This window comes from Pithys albifrons, chromosome 1, assembly GCF_047495875.1.
Source record: "Pithys albifrons albifrons isolate INPA30051 chromosome 1, PitAlb_v1, whole genome shotgun sequence".
NCBI lineage: Eukaryota > Metazoa > Chordata > Aves > Passeriformes > Thamnophilidae > Pithys > Pithys albifrons.
In genome coordinates, this window is record NC_092458.1 from 12,349,575 (window position 1) to 12,368,599 (window position 19,025).

Below are 19,025 nucleotides of genomic sequence, written 5' to 3' on the forward strand. Positions count from 1 at the left end.
CGATGAGTTACCCTGGTCTCTCAGACCCACAACACAGATGGGGCAAAACATTAATTAAGCCTGTACAGATACTGTGATGAAATGTCACTTAACCAGAGCTTAACCGGCAGCTTAAGAGGCTGGGACATTCCAGTGAGTCGTCTGGACTAACTTGGACTTCACCGAGAGACAAACATGGCAGGAAGCATTTGTTTCCTTGACATGTTCTTTTGTTTTGCAGGTATGCTATTGGTATTTCCTACAAGTCAGCACCGAAGCACGAGTGGATTGGAAAGAATTCTGCCTCCTGGGTGCTTTGCCGCTGCAATAACACATGGGTGGTGCGGCACAACAGCAAAGAAATCCCCATCGAGCCTGCACCTCACCTCCGGCGCGTTGGGATTTTGCTGGACTACGACAATGGTTCCCTTGCTTTTTATGATGCTTTGAACTCTCTTCACCTTTACACTTTTGACATTACTTTTGGGCAGCCAGTGTGCCCCACGTTCACAGTATGGAACAAGTGTTTGACCATTATAACTGGCTTGCCTATCCCTGACCACCTAGACTCCTGTGAGCAGCTCGCGTGACTGCTAAAAGCCAAAAGGTAGGACGACACATCTTCCCAGGGTGGCTGACTGCAGAAGCTTGCCTGGAACTGGCAGACCCATGGGGCATCCTGGCCATTGCTGCCGAATTTGGCCAAAACTGAAAAGGAAAGAATATCTCTTTCTGTGTACTTCGTACAGAAGGACAAGAAGTGGCTTTAAAAATATCTTAGAACTGTCTTTTGCGGTTGGTTTTGTTTGGTTGTTTTGTATTTAGTCTCTTACGGGAAGATTTATAAATTATTTATAAAAACAATTTAAAAAAAGAGAGCGAGAGAAGTGAAAGTCTGGTTTGGACACCTGGAAAATTACTTTCTTTTTTGTTAGGTTTTTTGTTTGCACATTGATGGCCCTATTAATTAAAGTTTAATCAGCCTTTTGCATAGTTTTTATTTTACAGTGGATAAAAGCAAGAAATTGGAAGGATGAACACTGCACAGAGGACAAATCAGTATACTGCAGGTTTTACTCATACCAGCATTAGTGTTCTCATTACCAGCCTTGCTGAGTGCAAGATCTCCCAGTTGCTAATTTGCACATGGGAGTGTGCAGACCAAAAGAACAGAAATAAAAAAGAGAGCGAGCCAACACAGCAAAAGAATAAAGTTTAATTTACTTCTGTTCACAGGGCAGTGCTCTCTCAGTTCATAAAAAACATGTGGAATATCTCCTAGAAATGTGAGTGGATAAATCATCTGGTGATTTATTTTATTGATGGAAACATTCCCATCTGCCAGTGTTTCGCTTTCGTCTTTGGGAAACATTATAGAATCACTGAGGATGTGGAAGACTGATACCATCTCTGAGAATCAGCAACACTGGAGGAGAGCAGCCAACCCAAGGTCTGACTGTAGACTAATTTGATAAAGCACGGCATCATTTAAGGATTGATTGTATTAGAAGATGTCACGGTTCTGATGGTAGACATGTGAATGCTTATTGCTGATTTTACAAGGTTCAACATAGCAAGCCCAGCCAACAACTCCGAAGTGAGACATGTGCCACTTTACCATTGATTTTAAATTAAATGCAAATGTTTCATTGTCATACACTGTGTAGTGTCTATAACAAAATAAGGAAGTCTGTTTTACATGTGCTGTGTGGAGAAACACTGCAGCTGCAGTTTGATCATAGTTATTATTGTCCTGAGTTGTTTGGGAAAGTACAGTTCTCTTTGTGAATGAGGAATAAAGAGCAAGCTTTCAGCAGCAGTAGGAATCTGCATGGGCAGACCCTTAATTCATCCTGGTTTTGGTAGATGAACTTCAGTGAAGGCAGTAGAGCTTGTATGTACTGTATCTCAAAGCTGAATCAGGTGCATTTTTCCCTCTTTCCCTTCTACAGAATAGAAGTCCTTTGTAATTTACTGCAATGCCTATAAATGATCATTTTGGGAGATGCTTGATGCATATGACAACTTTATAAGAATGGTTTCCTACAATGTTTTGTTGTTACTATGCAAATTGTGAAAATCTGCCTGTGTAGAGAAAGGATAAATCAAATATCAGCTTTAAGAAAAGATTTGCTCAGTAATTTATAACCATGCTTTAGGTGTCTTTTGGAAAAGATGCCTTAATGCACTTTGTTCACTAATGGGTCCAAAATAAAATGGCCCCAAGCTCAGCTTCAGATTTTTTAAATACCGATTCTTCAGGTTCAAAACTGTATTACAATTTGTCTTTATGAGCAAGATGAGGAATACATACATGCCTATTTGGTTTTTTCACCTTTTTTAATTGAAAATAAATGTCTACCCATGTTCCTTTCATTTCCCTTTACATGCCATACTAACTGCTGGATTAAGTGGAGAAAAATCTGGCAGTACATTGCTGGTACCATGGCATTCAGCTGGGCAGCTTCCCAATGTTCACAGGTAGGAGCCACTGATCTTTCCAGAGTAGACATAAATAAAGCAAAATGTGTACACATAGTGAACTGCAGTGTTTATTAGTACTGTTTTTAATAATCAAGAATCATACCTTCTAAAATGAAAAAGTAAGTCCCCAAACATTACATTTTATAATTGAATACAATGATACTGATACAATCTGATATGCACTGCACAGATGATCTGACCTGGGATGTTTGGGAGGTAGCTGAGATCACATGAAAATTTTTATAACGAGTTGACAGGAGATGACTGATGCAAAGCAGTGATAAAAATATTCATGAAGGAAGGAGTTTTAATCTAGGGTTATTGCCAAGTTTCTGCCTAAAAGGAAAAGGTATATCACCAAAGTACATGTAGCAAGACTGTGCATCTTCTCTATTGCCACAAATATTAAATCTAGAATCTGATTTCAGTAGTGGATAAACTGAAAACACTCTTCAGTGTTTGACTGTACAATGTTGGCAGAGATTGACCTGGATGAAAGCAATACTATGAATTTGGAAAGGTCCCAAATGATCTCATGTATTTTCGTTGTAAAGACAGACCATGAGTCTAAAGACAGATCGTGGTTTTGGCCAATGGAAGAAGAATGGTCTGTTATCTACAGGCCTTGTTGTACCATTTTTATTTTAACACAGAACATTTCATTTGGAGCTAAGCCACATTTCTTCAATGGCCTATTAACTCAATCAGTATTCTTTGTACATATATGTTTGTGTATATATGTACACATATATATGGGTATACACACACCAGTATATGCACAAATACAGTGCGTGGTTTGTGTATATTTATACGTATGCATATACACAAAGTGACAGCAATTAGTCAGGTATTCCATTTTTTGCTTGTTTCTTAAACAATTTCGTATTCTGTAAGACAATGAGGAAACAAGTTTGCTATGAATGGTATTCTTCTGGACATTTTTTAAGAAACAAAATCTGTTTATTTTATGATATGCTTGATTAATCAATAAAAACTTCCATTTGAAAATGTAGCTTCTGTGATCTGTGGCATTTTGCATGGTCCATAGCAATGAATTGAAATCTGGGGGAACAGTAATCCTTGTGTAAAAATAAAATGTGGTACTTTAATGTAGCACATGGTCTTAGTTGAGGGTTTTTCCCTTATTTTTGAAAGTCTTGTGACTAGGAATGAGGTAGAAATGTATAACGGGATGTTTAACAAAGGCAGATCTTTGAGAAATAATCTGCTGAAATGCAAGCGGTGAATGTGGTAGATGAAGCCTGTGTTGGTAAAATGATTGTTTCAAAGGTGTGTTTAAAACCCAAGTTGGGATTCAGCAGAGCTAGAGCAAAAAATAGCAAAGTCTCTTTAGAAGATAGTAGCAGCTCGGAGTAGTCTTGAGCTTGAGGTAATGGAGGGGTGGGGGACTTTTTTCTCTGAGGCCAGAGAAGATTTTCCACGGGTTAGACTTCCATGTGTTAATGTATCTCTAATAGGGAAAAATCATTCATGAATGGGTTGTGTGTCATAAATTTAGTAGTCTGTCTCCAGCCCACTGTAGTTTTCCATTGTTGGCTTTCAGCAATAAAGTTGCTGCATTTTCTGCCGTGAGTTTATCTGTTTTGGGTATCCCATTTTTCAACTGCTCAGCAAAGAGACTCCCACTGAGCAGTGGGAAGCAAGGATAGGAAGCATAAAAATCCCTCAGGTCTGGGGACACTCTGAAAAGCAGGGAATCTGCAAGTGTGGGTGAAAACACATGCACGTTCATTATATTAGCAATAGTAGGTCGCTAAACAGCAGTGTGCATCATCTGTGTTAATCTTGTGTCTTAATTGCAAGCACTGTATTCTTTGCATGTTAGAAAACGCAACAGGGCACTATTGACAGCACAAATTGAAGTGTCAGCTCGTTAACCAGTTCCTTTTGAGATGGCCAGCATATATAGCAGTATGAAGGACTGTGGGAGAGGTTATTAAAATATTATTTAATATCTAACATAAGTATTTCTTTCTTAACTATTCTCATAAAGCAGATTTCTAGTAATTACCAGATTCTGCTTTTAGATGCATCAGTACAATTTTCAGATAAGCCTATGCACCAAAACAAAGTGAGAATTGCTATTGTCTCTCATCTGTAACACCAAAACTGAGGCTATTCATTTCATTTGGAAACACTGTCTTCATTTCTGGTTTAGGCATGAAGAAGTGTGGACTGAGAGAAAGTGCTCAGTTACCTCAGTAACTGTCCAGGGCACACCTGACCTGAAGGCCTTTGGTGGGGCAGCTTTAGGAAGCTGGTGATAAAAAAGTACACAGCTTGCTTATGTAGTGATGTGCTGGCCATTTTCTTGTAACACCATCTCTGATGCCTTTTCACATGCTCTTTCTAGTAGTGGAAGTGTGTATTGAGATATAGGGATGTAAAATGCAGTATTTTCCTGTGTTACTGAGTTGATTCCCCATATATAAATTAGCACAGTGTTTCTGTCTTTTGCACGTTAAGGAAAGTCCTGCTCACTCCTAAGTTCTGATGGTGTGTGCTCTGGATTATGCCAAGCTATGTATTGTGCTTCCTGAAATGAAAGAAACTCTCTTTACATTTTAACCTTTGATTTAGTACTTGATTTTCATCTAAAAGAAAATTGACTAAAGGGCAATGATGTTAACAATGCTTCAGTGTGGATGAGACTCTTGCTTGGGAGGGTGAGGCTTAAGGCATCTGTGTACATAAATCAAATCTCTGTGCCAGAACAGACTAATTTGTCATTTCTGTGGGAGTTGAACAGTGCAGGTGCAAGTGTTTCCTTCTGAGATAGACTTCTGCATTAACTCCACACTTTGAATAGAATATTCTGTTTCTTTATTTTTTTTAATTGTTTTTCTGATTCAGTGCAGACCATGCTAATAAGACAGTAAATAACATAATATTTCATCATGTTACCCATTTTAGCAAGCCCTGCCGTGTCACATGCCTCTGGCATGTTGCTGAACACATCAGCTGCAAGCATAACCTTGTCAGCATCACCTCCAATGAGAGGAATGAGGCTTAAGCCATTGACCAAGTATGTAACTTCCCCAGGTCGGATTCATCCTGTTTTAAGTAAGGAACTCTAGCAAAAACTGTGATACCAGTTGAAGGTGAGAGACATGTATTTCACAAAGGGTGATATAGGAAAGATACAGGCTTGAAAACCATCAATGTTGAGGCAGTTCTGGTTTAGAAGCACGACAAGTGTGTTAGAAACTTGTGAATTGTTCTACTACAGTCTGGTAACAATGTCATTATTACTGCTGCCTGAGAGAGGAATGGAGTTAGCAAAGAATGAGGTTCTGGAGCAGTGCTGAGGAGATCATTCAGTGTGACAGGGCAGCTGGAAAACCTGCCAGCACTACTTGCCTTGCACCGCACTGCAGCTCTGCAACTTATACCTGCACCTATTCATCCTTCTGTTCCAGCTCAGTCTCAATCCGCATTCCCAAATGGCAGGAAAAAATTTTGCAATTATATGTTTGAAGTCCTAAACTGAATAAAAGCAGCAGGGCAGGGATGACAGCCCGAGGCCTTGATTCACCTTTATTCACCCAGGTTTTTACATCTGCTAACTTCAAAGGAGATAGTCCTGATTTACACAGAGGTAGGTACAAACCCATGAATCTTCAGTTTCCAACGGATCAAACCCAAGTGAAGCAGAAGTCCCTGTGAGAACAGCTCAGCATTCCTATTAAATCATGTCTTAGGAGAAAGCATGTTAGCTGCTAGCAAAACTGCAGTTTCTCATGAGCAGTTTCCCAAGGCCACCACAGGTGTGTTTTTTAAATGTCTTGTTCTTTTAAAATGTATGGCTCAATAACATTCTTCTTGGGTGAATTGTTCAGGCAATGCTTTGCTGTTTCCTCCAAGCAGGGTGGGAACAATCCTCCAGCAGGTGCTGTGTTGCTTTTATAAAAATCATGAGAATGGCAAATACATAAGTTATGATATAATGCTCCAACATAAGACTATTGTTCTTGGACTTCCATTTTAAAATGGATAACAACTAAAGAAGTTTAGAAGTCTGCTTCCTTTAACTGTTTGGCCTAATTTATATAGTTATTTGAATGCATGAAAATGTTTCCTCTTAGGAAATATCACCTCATTTCTTGTTAATGCACACAGACACACAGTAATTAGGAGTATTCCTGAAAATTCATGAATTCATAGAATAGCTTGTAATCAAGCCTTTAAAAGGCAGCAAATAGAGGCTTTATGTTTGGCATAACATTAGTCATTGAAAAGGGAAAAAAAGCTATAGCTGTTTAGACCACTAAAACACTTAACAAATGACAGATAAGCTACACAAGACAATGGGAAAGTTTTCACTAGGAATTTTTTATTTCATCATTTTTATTTTACTTGGAAAACAGATGATTCTAGTTGAAAATGTTTATCCGTTATCCTTCCATTCCTTCACCTTTCTTGTCTGTTTTCAGTCTCATTTTTAGATTTTAAATATTAGGGTAACAACAAGCTAGTTGGCTTTGTTTTTTATTTCCTTGAAAATTACCTTTTTCATGAGGTACACAGGAAATTAAACAAGAAATCAAAATACTAAAGCAATATGCAATCTTGAAAGTTGAGAATATTTTTTAAGTAGAAGTTAAAGAAGGAATGCTGATAAACCCATCACTCTTCTACAGTTACTGAATTACTCCATTTCATTATTCTGGGCTTAATAGCATTGCTCTCCAATTAAAACAGTGTTATGAGATCTGGTTAAGGAGCACGATCACAGAATTAGTAGATTACTGTAGGATAACCCTGAAAAATGTTCCCTTTAATAACAATACATATATTCAAACTCATTAATGTCAGCTTGAGAATTTTGGGGTGCAGTTTGTTTTTGCTGATTTACTTAATAATGTTGTGTGTCCTCACTAGCAGTAGTTCCCAGCCTGGAAGTATGTGTCTCTTTTGGGAAGCAGAGGGTCTAGTTCCTTACGGAACTGGAAAAAAGTCCTCCCTGTGGCAGGTGTGAAGGTGGTGCTAACATAGTGAGAACATCTCCCACCAACGGGTTCATTTGATCTATATTTCTGTCATCTTGTTTATGCAAGTAGTAGTGATGGCCAAAATGAGGATAAGTTCATCCATATTTGTAGGTGTAAGAAGAGGTGGAAAAACTTTGTTGAATCACAACCAGTGATTACAACCAGTCATAAACCCAGCCCAGAATTAGAATTCGCAAATATAATCAGGAACACATCCTTTTAATTTCTACTGTTGAATGTGACCTCTCACTCAATTTGTCCATCAGTTTACATCCAAATGCTCCTTGAACATTTGTTAAAGTTGGAGTTGAAAATGTTTGGAGTTTTTTTAGCAATTGGGGTTTCATCAAACTACCCTTAAAACAAACATTGCTGATATAATGTCAGCAGCTTATGGCAGAGGGCAGAGGTAAGGAGCAATGCAGGACCTAGAGCAGGTGCAAACTGAGTTCAGAACAGATTAATACTGGTTCTCAGAACAGCTGAGTCATAGAATCCTACATTGCATATATTTGGGCAAACAGATGTTATTATTAGGAACGTGCTCTGAGTTATGCTGTAAATCGTAACAAATGCATAAACAGTGGAGAAAATTAGGATAAATCTTGGAATTGTATACATGAAAAGAGCCACAGGAGAAAAAAGTTATTTTTTCACTATTAATAATTCAAACTGTTGTAGACAAATCATCCTTTCTTATTAGAATTCTAATCCTGTTTTCCTGCTGATGAAACAGAAATACTTTATTTTTCTGGTCTCATGAACTTAGTGCTCCATATTAGTGTTACTTAAGTTCCTTGGAAATCTCTCAGGACGAAGAAATTTCAGAGGATCAGGTCCAGAGTTCTCACCAGTCTTGAAACCTGCATAAGCCATTAGCCAGTTTCAAGGCTGAATTACCATCAAGTTATGAGTGATTTCATGTATATTTAACTGTGCCAGAAGAAACATGTAGCATTTAAAAAAAAAAAAAAAAAGGTGGTCAATTTTATGTCAATATGGGAATAGACATTCCATCCAGCTACAAAGCTGCTCTTTGTGTATGGACAGGAAGATATTTGTATGGATTTTGTGTGAAGCTGTACTTGTGCTGATTCTCATGCACACAGAAATGTTGTAGCCCTAAGTCCTGACAACCTCTTATCTATTTGTGGAATTCAAAAGCTCTGCAAATCACACTGAGGGGCGGGTTGGTGTGTGTGGGTAGAACCTGCCATAAAAAGGCTTCCACTGGTGTAAATTCTGCCTCCCAAAAGTAGAAGAAGAGGCAAGACAGCTCCCAAAGGTCTTCTTCTCTAATCCTTTCCTGACATCTCTCATGACAGAAAAAGTAAAGGCACAGCATGGCCCTTGACTACATATCTTCTGTGGCAAGAGAATTAGGCTATGAAGCTTTAGGCAGGCTCCTGACAGTGAAGAATCTGATCCCACAGAGTTAAATGGGCTTCGCTAGCAAGGTTCAGACATTTCTCCAGTTTCTGCTGTAGTCAGGAAATGTGAGGGAAATTTGTTGTAGGACAGGCTGTGAGGATGACACATCTTCTAAAGGCATGTCCAAAAAGCTCAGAGAGAAAAATTCAAGTGTCATTTATCCTCATAGGAAGGTCTGCATAAGAAGGATGGATACATTTTTTGATGTTTCCATGAAGGCATGGAAAGCTGCCTCCTTCTGCATCAGATTTGGCTGTACTTGTGGGCAGGCAGGCTTGATTTATTTTGAAGAGTGGAAAATCATTGTCCATAGTTTTTCTTACCATTCTCCTAAAAGTTTGACAAATGTGAGGAAAATATTGTCAAATTCCACTGCATGATGGCTTATACCACTGGTCTTCATTGTCAAAAGAAAGAAAATGCCAAAAAACAAAGCAAAACAAAACAAACAAGAAAATGTAAAAAACCCACCAAAGGAAATGTAACTAAATCTGTGTGTGCAAAATTGTTATTTATTACAACTGACATACCTGACATATTTTTAGTCTATTACTATTATAATAGTAGCAGAAACAAAGTGGAGGATTTATCATGACTGGAAGTCTTATAATGAAAGACAGAAATAGAAGTTGAAGGCAGTAATAACATCCCTTGGAAATGCTTCTAAGAGGGTAAAAACAGAATGGGTTGTTACTACAATGCTGTGAGTCTGGTAGAAGCTCATCTGTAAGACTGGAAAATTCTGGTCTAAAAGAAAGGTGATACTCAGTAGCACAGCATCACATAAAGGCTGAGCATAAGGGAAAGGCAAGAAAGAGCCTGAGTTACAAGGGGACATGGATGTGTGGCAGTCTAGCAATTGATGGCTGAATGGCAATAAGGTAGTTGTGTTTCTAAGCACATGATTAGGGATAACACCACCAGGAAAGGAGAATAATAGTTCCAAATAAAATTAAAAATAGGTATGAGAACAAATGCATTTTGCTGGTTTATGGACAGTTAGGTCTATAGAAATCGAAGGTTACTTCACAGGACAGCACAAGTCAAAAAGCAACCTTGTGATTTCCAAGACAAAGCTTTATGCATGAGATTAATCGCACTTGAATCTAAATGCCCAAATATTAGTCAGCTAAGCATAGACATATTTTCTAGGCATCTTCCGTAAGGATTGTGAGGCAAATAGCATCTGCAAATATTTATCCCAGATATTCTAGGAATGTAACTTTGAACAGAGAGAATCCCACTCCATGCCTGAACTTTCAGGATTGGTCTTATGAGGAGTCACAGACAACTAGTGTGTATTTGATACCTGCCTTTTAGATAGCTAGTGGCAGCTCAAGTGACTATCACTCTGTATATTTAGCAAACTGGACAGTTTTATAGAGGTGATTACAAAGCAAATCCATTTCTTTGGATATAATACAGAAATTTATAGACAGCTTCTGACTTAAAATCCTTACTGTGCTGAAGTAAGTAGGCAATTTTTCTTTTGTCTCCGTGAAGTCCAGATTTGCCTCTCAAATATGAATAAGGTGAAATATTGTAAGTCAAACTCATGTTAAATGTAGCTATCTCCCCTATACAAAGACTGTTCTAGCAACTGAGCCTTTGTTTTTTTCAAAAGAAGTAATTTATAATAATGTTTTGCTAAAATGGCCACCCAGACAACATCAATGAATAAAAATGCTTCTATTTAACCACAGAACAACCTTCCTTGGAGATTATATGTGCTTATATGCATTTTCTTCCATTGCTCCTCTGCACAAGTATTTTAGATTCTAAACTGGTTTGCTGCAAAATGTTATATATTAATAGTCAGCATTGTTCTAGCATTATTCTTAAAGTTTGTCTTAATAGATGTCACAATGAGATCTCCTCTGGCGTTTTCTGAATTCAACATTTAACTCTAAGATTGTATCAAAGCTAGAACAGCTAGATACTGGTTGTCATGGGTTCATCCTTCATTCCTCAGACCAGTAAGCATGTTTTGCTGTGGTAGACCAAGTCCAAGTATTAAACACTTAGTGCCTGTGCCAAATGGGGTTTTTTATGGAATGAAGAGCTCCTTAGCAAAATTGCCTTCTAACAGAAAAGTAGCCAGCAGCTATAAATTAAAAGAACTGTGTAAGAGATAACTGATAAGTGCTGGCTCTTTAAGATATAAGTCAGATGTTGAGGTGAAAAATACTTGTTTTAATATGTTATTTATTTGCATCTTCTGCAAAGGAATTACTGCTGGATCTCCGAAGGCTAACTGAGTCCTTTTGATATTCATGGCAGAGTGTTTTGCATGGTTACTGTCCAGAAAATCTTAATGAGAAGAGAAGAATATTCTGTAGATGAACATAAATATCCCTTTTTCCAGGGTTTCAACTTAGATTTACCTCTCTACACTAAATAGGTTACTTTCAGAAGTTTATTTCATGTCTTTCTAAACAGCACAAGTATTTATCTAATAATTCTGTGGTGAGGTGTGATTCATCCTTCAGAGAAAAGTCTCAGCATGCAAAGTATTGTTAACGGCTTGTTCGTCATAAAAAGGAAGGAAATTACTCAGGCTAAAGAAATGTTATAGTGAAAGTTGTTGATGGTCTTCAAGCTGATGGAAAAAGAATTGCTCAAATAAAAGATGAGAGTTTCTTCAGGAAGCACTTTCTGATGAGAAAAGGATTAGTGATCCAGGAAGGTCAGCTAAAGAAAACTGAGAGAAAATCACTCAAACTAGGCAAATATTTTGGAAAAGGCTTGGCAAAGAGGGATTTCATGGGGTTCAAGTCATGGTGAAAGGTATATTATGGACAGGACTGAGATAGCCTGATGTGCTTTGGAGTGACCAGTCCAAGGATTTCTGTATGCAGAGAGTATGGGAATAGCTTGTGAAACTGCACTGGCCTGTGCTTCTTAGGGCCTTGGACTTGAAAGCAGCAGTGGAAAATAAGGGAATTGAAATACAAGTCAAGAAAGAAGGAACTGGGAACAAGAAACAGAATAACATGGAATATTTTTGTAAAATATGTCTATTTGTCTTTGGATTTGTAACATCAATGATTATTGAAAGGGAGACATCTTTTAAACTGTGACTTATTTTCACAGGTTGTAGCAGCATGATTCATTACTTCTGTTAATTTTCATCATTTGAACAAAATATTCCTTCATTTCTGCTGCCTAAATCTCCATCAGCTTACAATCCCGACTTACATGAAGGAAAGGCCTTACATACTTAGGTATTTCACAATCCATACAAGCATAGAATTAATCCTATCTCCTCATAAGCCCTGGGCTCCTCCAATAGCACAATGGGACATGGAGACACTTTTTTCTGCCTCTAGTTGACTCTACCAAGATTTTTGGCAGATGGCGTAACTAGGTGGGTCCCAAGGCCCCTGGGTTTGGGAACTCAGTGGGTTGATGTGCGAAAAGTAGGGATGATTTGTCTTTTCCATGGAAGCAGGTACTGATTAAGTGGTTAAAAGTAACATCAGATAGGTTTGGGCTGAATTTCTGGAATGGAATGTGTCTGAAGGGTGGTGAAGATGTTTGATGCTGGATGATGAGGAAGTTTTGCCAAGGCATTGGTGAGGTGTCACTGTCAAGGATGTTAATGAAATGTAGCCACAGTCCCTGTAATCCAAATGGATTTTGACAAAATCTTTGTAAGCTTATTATGCTCTGAATGGTATTAAAATACGGAATTTATGTAAATGTAAATGAATTGATGTTTTGTTATTGGAATGAGATAATGCAGACATATTGTGAGATTTATATAAATGAATGTGTAATCTAGATGATTTGGGTTATAAAAGATGGTGCTTTGGCCATCTGTCAGTGATTTGTTTTTACCAGGATAAGGAAATGGTGGATATGAAAAGAAATAACAATTTATTAGCAAGTTTTGGATTGTATGAATGTGTCTTGATTTTTGTAATAAAAAATGTTAACTCTACCTCTTATTTTCTGATCAAGTAAACCTGTGACTTTCAGTAATGATTTTATTTTGAGCTGAATTAATCTTTACAAAAGCAAGGGTAGTAATTAAACCTTATCTAATCTCAATTTAAGAGAATGGTCAGCTGACTAATAATTTGCTCATGAATCACAACCCACTAAGGAACTCCTAATGAAGGGAAGTCACAGGGTATATGCAGCTGGAGGCAGCTTTCCAGAAATTTAGCACAGGAGTAGCCTTGAGGAAAACTGTAGAAGCTGTAGTGAGGAAAAATGACACGAGTGGATTTCCCTCGGTTTTTATGACCAAGGAGAGCAGCCTTCCTGGCAAAGAGAAGGGAAGTGCTACCAGCCTCACATCCTCACATTACATCAAGCTGATTCCCTGAAACAAAGCCACTCTTCCCTGCTCAAACAAGTTTTCTCCTCCACATAATTTTGTTAAGAACTGAAACAGTTCTGGAGCAAATTTTTTTTGTGGTGTAGAACTATTGAAGTCAAGCGTGATAACAGCAAAGCTAAATTTAGAGAGGTGCACAGGTAAGGAGAGAACAAAGAGGGATTTTACTAGGATTAATGATCTGTGGGAAAGATGAGTGAAACAAAGTTCAGAGGATTTTTTCTTTCTCTCTGAATCAACATAGTTTTGGGATTATCTCTGAGTCATAAATTCCTATCAGCCATATAAAAAATCACTTTTGACTGAAAGATCATATTCCCAGAGCCTTTGTCTCAGAGATGCCCATCTAAACTTGCTCAGAGCTGCTCATCAAGCTCACACTAGGAAAATTTTATTACTGAAAATCAAAAAATATAGAAAGTATATGAGTTAACTATGGTACAGGATTTCCAAATTCTACACTTTTCTCCTGGCAGAGGCATGACGTGATATGTAGCTAATTGTTCCTTGAATTAGCATGCTTTATAATCACTTCAGTCAAAGGAAACTCTTGGTTTTCCTACAACTATTGGTGTCCCATCAACTCTCCCAAAAAGCCTAAGCCAGGCCCCAAGTGCTGGAAATGCTGCCTATAGCATCATTGCTCTCCTCAGGGCAAGTGTTGAACCCCAGTGAGGCAGTGTGGCATATCAACACCAGTAATGACTGGTTTAACTGGAGTACACATGGGCCTACTGAATGAGCTTAACTGAAGCTAATTCTGACACCAAGAGCCATTATCCTCCAACTATGGCAATCAGACAATGACTTGCTTGCTGTGCTTGAAGACTAATGCCACATGCCCTTTAATTTTTCCCTTCTTGTGGGTTTGAAGTCTCTAGTTGATTCAGTCCTTCCCTATAAATCATATTTTTTGAGATTTGTCATCATTCGTGTCGCTTCCTTGTGGATTCTTTTCAATCGATCCTACTTTGTTTTACTACAAGGGCAGTGCCAAAAAATAAATACAAAATTCAATGCAAGACTTTTTCAGCTGTTTGGAGCAAAAAGATAAAAACAATCATCTTTCAAGTCTTCAGACCCCAATATAGGCTTGCCTTTCTCATAAAACCATGTCAAAGTCAAAGAACATACCTGTCACAGTCACTGCAACCCCTGTGGACCCTTCAGGAGAGCGACCTCCAGTCTGTCTTCACCTTGTCAGGAGCATGTGTGGTTTTAATCCCACCTTGTCAGGATCATGTTTGTTTTCAGTCCTGTGCTGCAGAGAATTTACAGTCTGGCTTTGTGACAGCTGCAAATGTAATAAACATATCCTCTGTTCCACCTCTTTGGGGTGCCTGGGAGCTAACCAAAAAGTGTTCAGCCTGAGATGGACCTTTTCTTCCCCTGTTTATACCTGTCAGGGTCACTATTGTGGCAATGTCCTTAATGATATTCTACTCTCAGAACAGAGTTTTTCTACAAGCTCTTATACCTACTTGTGGTAGTTTCAGCCTGGTAACATTTCTCTTGTTTTCTGTAAGATTGCCACAGATGACAGTGCCAGAAGATTCACTGAGTGACAAGTGACAAGTGCTGTCTCTTGTCTCTTCCCGGATCTGGTCACCTTGTTGTAGAAGGAAATAGGATTTGCCAGATATATTTGCTCTTGTCAAATGCATATTAACTTCTACTCATTTTGAAGCTGTCTTCTAGGTGCTTGCCAGTTTATTTTACATTAAAAGGCTCATAAGCGCTGACAATGATGACTGTTATTCTAATAAAGTATGTGATTCATTTTCCAAAAACTACTAAATTCTTTCTTCAGCTTTATATGCAGTATGAAACACACACACCAAAAAAAACCCCTAAAAACAACAGCAACAAAAAAACCAACCAACCAAAACATAATTTCAGAGCAGATGAAAGAGTAAATAGATATTTTATGTGATGTTTTGTTCAAAACTAAGGCACCTAAATGCCCACATATAAGTGACTCGTGCCTAACCATCAGCATCTAGTGCCTTTTGAGAAACCCCAGGGCATAGGAGATATCTTCAGGGGCTGGCAGATGAGCCACGGGATTTATAGGAGAAATGGCTTCTCCAGAGCAGCAAGCAAGGTGCTTTAAACACATGAAATGGCCCAAAGTTAACAAGTGGGTCATTCCTTGATTGACCTAAATTAATTGACCTTAATTTTGTCATTTTAGTCTCCAATGGAATCTCTGCACATTCAGACTTATGCTACTGCTGAACTTTGATCCTCCAATTTTGGTAAGCCCTCTTGGGCGTGTTATATTGAGGCTTAGGCTAAAACGGGAAAAAAAAAGCCCTTTTAGTATGTTCTTGCCCTTTTAGAATACAGTTATTTTTACATATAATGGGAAGGAGGAGGAGTATTTTTTTCCTTTGCTATATCCTCCTCGGAGCAGACTTCTCAGTATCTCTATTTAACTGCCTTTGCTCCAGTAATTACAGTGAGTCAGAAACCATTCCCAGTACTGCTACTCGCCTTTGAATTACTGGTGCACTCTCAAATTTTGAAAAAAGTCAGGAAGTAGAGAAAAGGGATTCACATACTGGTTTGAGTTTAAAAAAGTCCTTAGTGAATAAGATAATTTACTAGCTTAATCTGGAAGAAAAGAGAACCTGTGAAAAAATCTCATACCATTGGGAATTAGAATAGCACGGTGATGCAAATGGGGAATCTTGGAATCAGAAAAGAATATGCATAAAGAAAATGAAAGAGTCAGCCGAAGTTATTTTTACTTGCACAGAAGAAGCTAACAGGCACCTTTTATCATACTTAAAGACGTATACAGCAGAAGGCACAAATTACTCCTGTGTCATGTGAGTTATTTGCTTAAGGCCACATGTGTCTTACTGCAATGGCTGGAGGTGCACAGAGGATTGTCTCCTCTACACATGTTGCAGGGGGGTAGGCAGATTTGCGTTCACTGGGGCACCAGGTGCTCTGCCTAAGAAAAGCAAAGTGTCCTTTCTGCACTCCTAATTGAGGCCACATATGAGCTGAGGATGTGGCTGCCAGATCCCTGTCTGTCTGTCCCATCTGCTTACAGCCTAGGGAACCCTCTGGGAAGACTGTTCTTCTGCAGCAGCCCCTTTGGCTCTGCAGCAGCACCACTGGCAGGGTGTCAGTCCCTGCCCCAGGCTCCCACTCTGACAGCTCTCACAGTGTGGGGCTTGTCTCCCTTGTGCCGTACATGTGTGGTGATCAAAATTACCAATGCCAGCATGTTTCTTTCAGCATTAGCAGGGAGACCATCTGTGTGACAAGGACCCATTAGGCAGAGAATTATGTTGTCTTTTAGGTATGTCCACTTTGGAAAATGCCCAGTTTTTAAGCTGGCCATTGCAGTCTGGAATCTGTAGAGTTGTGCTAACCCTGGACTTCCCAAAATTAAGTATAATATTAGGAGGCAAAGTGGAAGAAATTAACTGCTTTTGCTTTGTTGCAACACAACTCCCGTGCTAGCAGAGCCATACCCTTTCCAGCTGAGGCTTACAGACAGCATTCCCAGAGTATGGGTCTTTATCCATATGTGCATCCATGCTCCAACCAATTAACATCTCATCCATAGATGTAAGTGAAAAACAGGCTGTCTCCATAAAATGGATTTGAGACAAGAACATCTTTTAAGTGTCCTGGCAACCAGATTAAGAACTTTTTCCAAACACACTACTTTTTAAAAAGCTACAAATTTGTAGACTGTAGACTCACATTTTTTCCAGAGATGTATTAATGAATTCAGTCCAACTTCCCATCTGTTTTGGAGATTTTTTCCTAAAAAAAAATGAAAATGCTAAAGAAAAATGCTTCCAGAAGTTCAAAAATTACTCAATATTTGTTAACTTAATATCAAAAACTGGAAAGGCATCTGTATGTCATGATTCCTGATCAATGAAAAGCTAGAACATGACAAGCAATCTTAAAAGTGTTCTAGTTACCAAGCATCCCACAATTTTCATTAGGAAGGTTTAATTTTTTTTTTTTTAGTGTCTCCAGGCCAGATGGAGGTGGTTTTAAAGAGTATATGAAGACTTCTTATATTGAAAATGTTTCAGCAATTAATATAACACAATTATGGTTTTCAAAACTCAATCTCACTTTAATTCCACCTTTAATTAATCTAGTTTCAACTGCAAATGAAAACACACAATTCAAGATTTAAACAAATGAAAAAAATTTTTTGAGAGATAGGTATACCTGAAAAGAAAAAAGGTGAAAAATTTCACAGAATAATGGTTTTGGATCTTGGCATTCTATATATGATTACTTGGGAAAATAAAAGAAACTTGTGGAGGGGCAGAATTATCTTTCTCCTCTCCTGTTTAAATCATCAGATAATTCAATAAAAAGAGGAGCACCTTGCCCTGCTTGTCATATTCTCAGGTTTAATCTCAGCTATAAAAGGCTAGTCCATTGTTAGACTGAAAAACCTCTACTGTGAAAGGGAAATATAATAACCTTTGCTGCACAGACACCAGGTGTTTTCCCCTAACAAGCACTGTTGATAGAATGATGTTTAATCTTTGATGGTAACATCTAGGATGTATTGAATTGCAATAAAACTACTTTCCAAACACATTATCTTCCAGGATTATAAAATCTATGGACAAACCATATGATTCTGCACAATGACATTAAATGCTGCCTAGTAGTGCCAGGGAAATTTGGGTAATGTTGTAAGTTTGATCTCTTACGTGGGAAAATTCCATAATGTTTAATAGCTTTATTAAGCAGCAAGATTTTGTTCCTCCATATCAGGTCAGCAATAAATTGTTACCTTACTGCTGTTATAAAGCTCAGTAATAGAAACCTGAAGCTGTGTTATATGACTCTCCCCTAGGAAGGGTCAGTGATTCATTTCACTCAGTGCTGCACAGTGATGGTGGGAAGCACCAGATTTACACAAAATAATGAGGAAGCTTTGTGGTCCAAACTCAGTACTACATATTTGCAATCTAACGTGTCACTATGGAAAAAAGCATTCTATTATCATGATCAAAGTGGATTCACACTGAAAGAAGAATTTGGGAGGCAAAAAAGGTCATTACTATACACACTGAGCTGAATTAACATACAGTTAGAATACAGGAGCTGAAAATGAAAGGGAAGAGTGGAAGGAAGAAAAAACTAGAGATGTGGAGTGACACACACCCATTTTCATATCAAATTCTTGATCTGGCATCTGACTTGTTTCATCATTTTTAAAGTCCTGTTTCAATATAGGATATTTTTTAATCCTTATCCTGCAAGATAAGTCATGACCTTAAATGTCTGTGGTTCAGTCTCATGCTCTAAAAAAAGCAGGAAATTCCCCACCCTTCTCCACATGAAGCCCCCAACAGAACACCAGAAAAAAAAATTCTCATGTCCCCCTCAAAGCCTTTGCCTGAGACATCTTTGTGCTTCTGTAAAACGCAGCTCATTGTCACAACTGAAAAGTAAAATCCAGGTTTCAAACTAATCATGGCCACAAACGAATCCAGGAAAAGTTGAGATAAGGGATTAATGTGACTCTGGCAATTTAGCACAAGGCAGAAATTTGTCTCTGTATTCCAAAGCTTGAAACACAGTTCATTTCCACCTCTAAGCAATAGTCAAGTATGTTACAGAATTCATGGGATGGGATTAAGCATGCTGTAGCCAGGGAATTTTTAAAATGAACTGGGATTAATCTTGCCTACCAATTAAATGCTAATCATTTAGCCTCAACTAGTACTCAACTTCCTGCTATAGTCAAGGGAGAAGGACAGACACCTCAA

At 38.2% G+C, this 19,025-nt stretch overlaps 1 protein-coding gene across 4 annotated transcripts in view; it reads left to right on the forward strand.

Annotated features, from left to right (window-relative positions):
- The window catches only part of MID1 (midline 1), a 253,424-nt gene extending 240,575 nt beyond the window's left edge, over positions 1-12,849 (forward strand). For 3 of the 4 annotated variants that reach the window (XM_071562967.1, XM_071563196.1, XM_071563029.1), the window contains one exon: positions 221-12,849. In XM_071562967.1, coding sequence (XP_071419068.1) covers positions 221-569 — 349 coding nt within the window. In that variant the 3' untranslated portion in view covers positions 570-12,849. The remainder of the gene's footprint in view (positions 1-220) is intronic. The other variant, XM_071563103.1, reaches the window with a different exon arrangement.
- Positions 12,850-19,025: the final 6,176 nt, after the last annotated feature.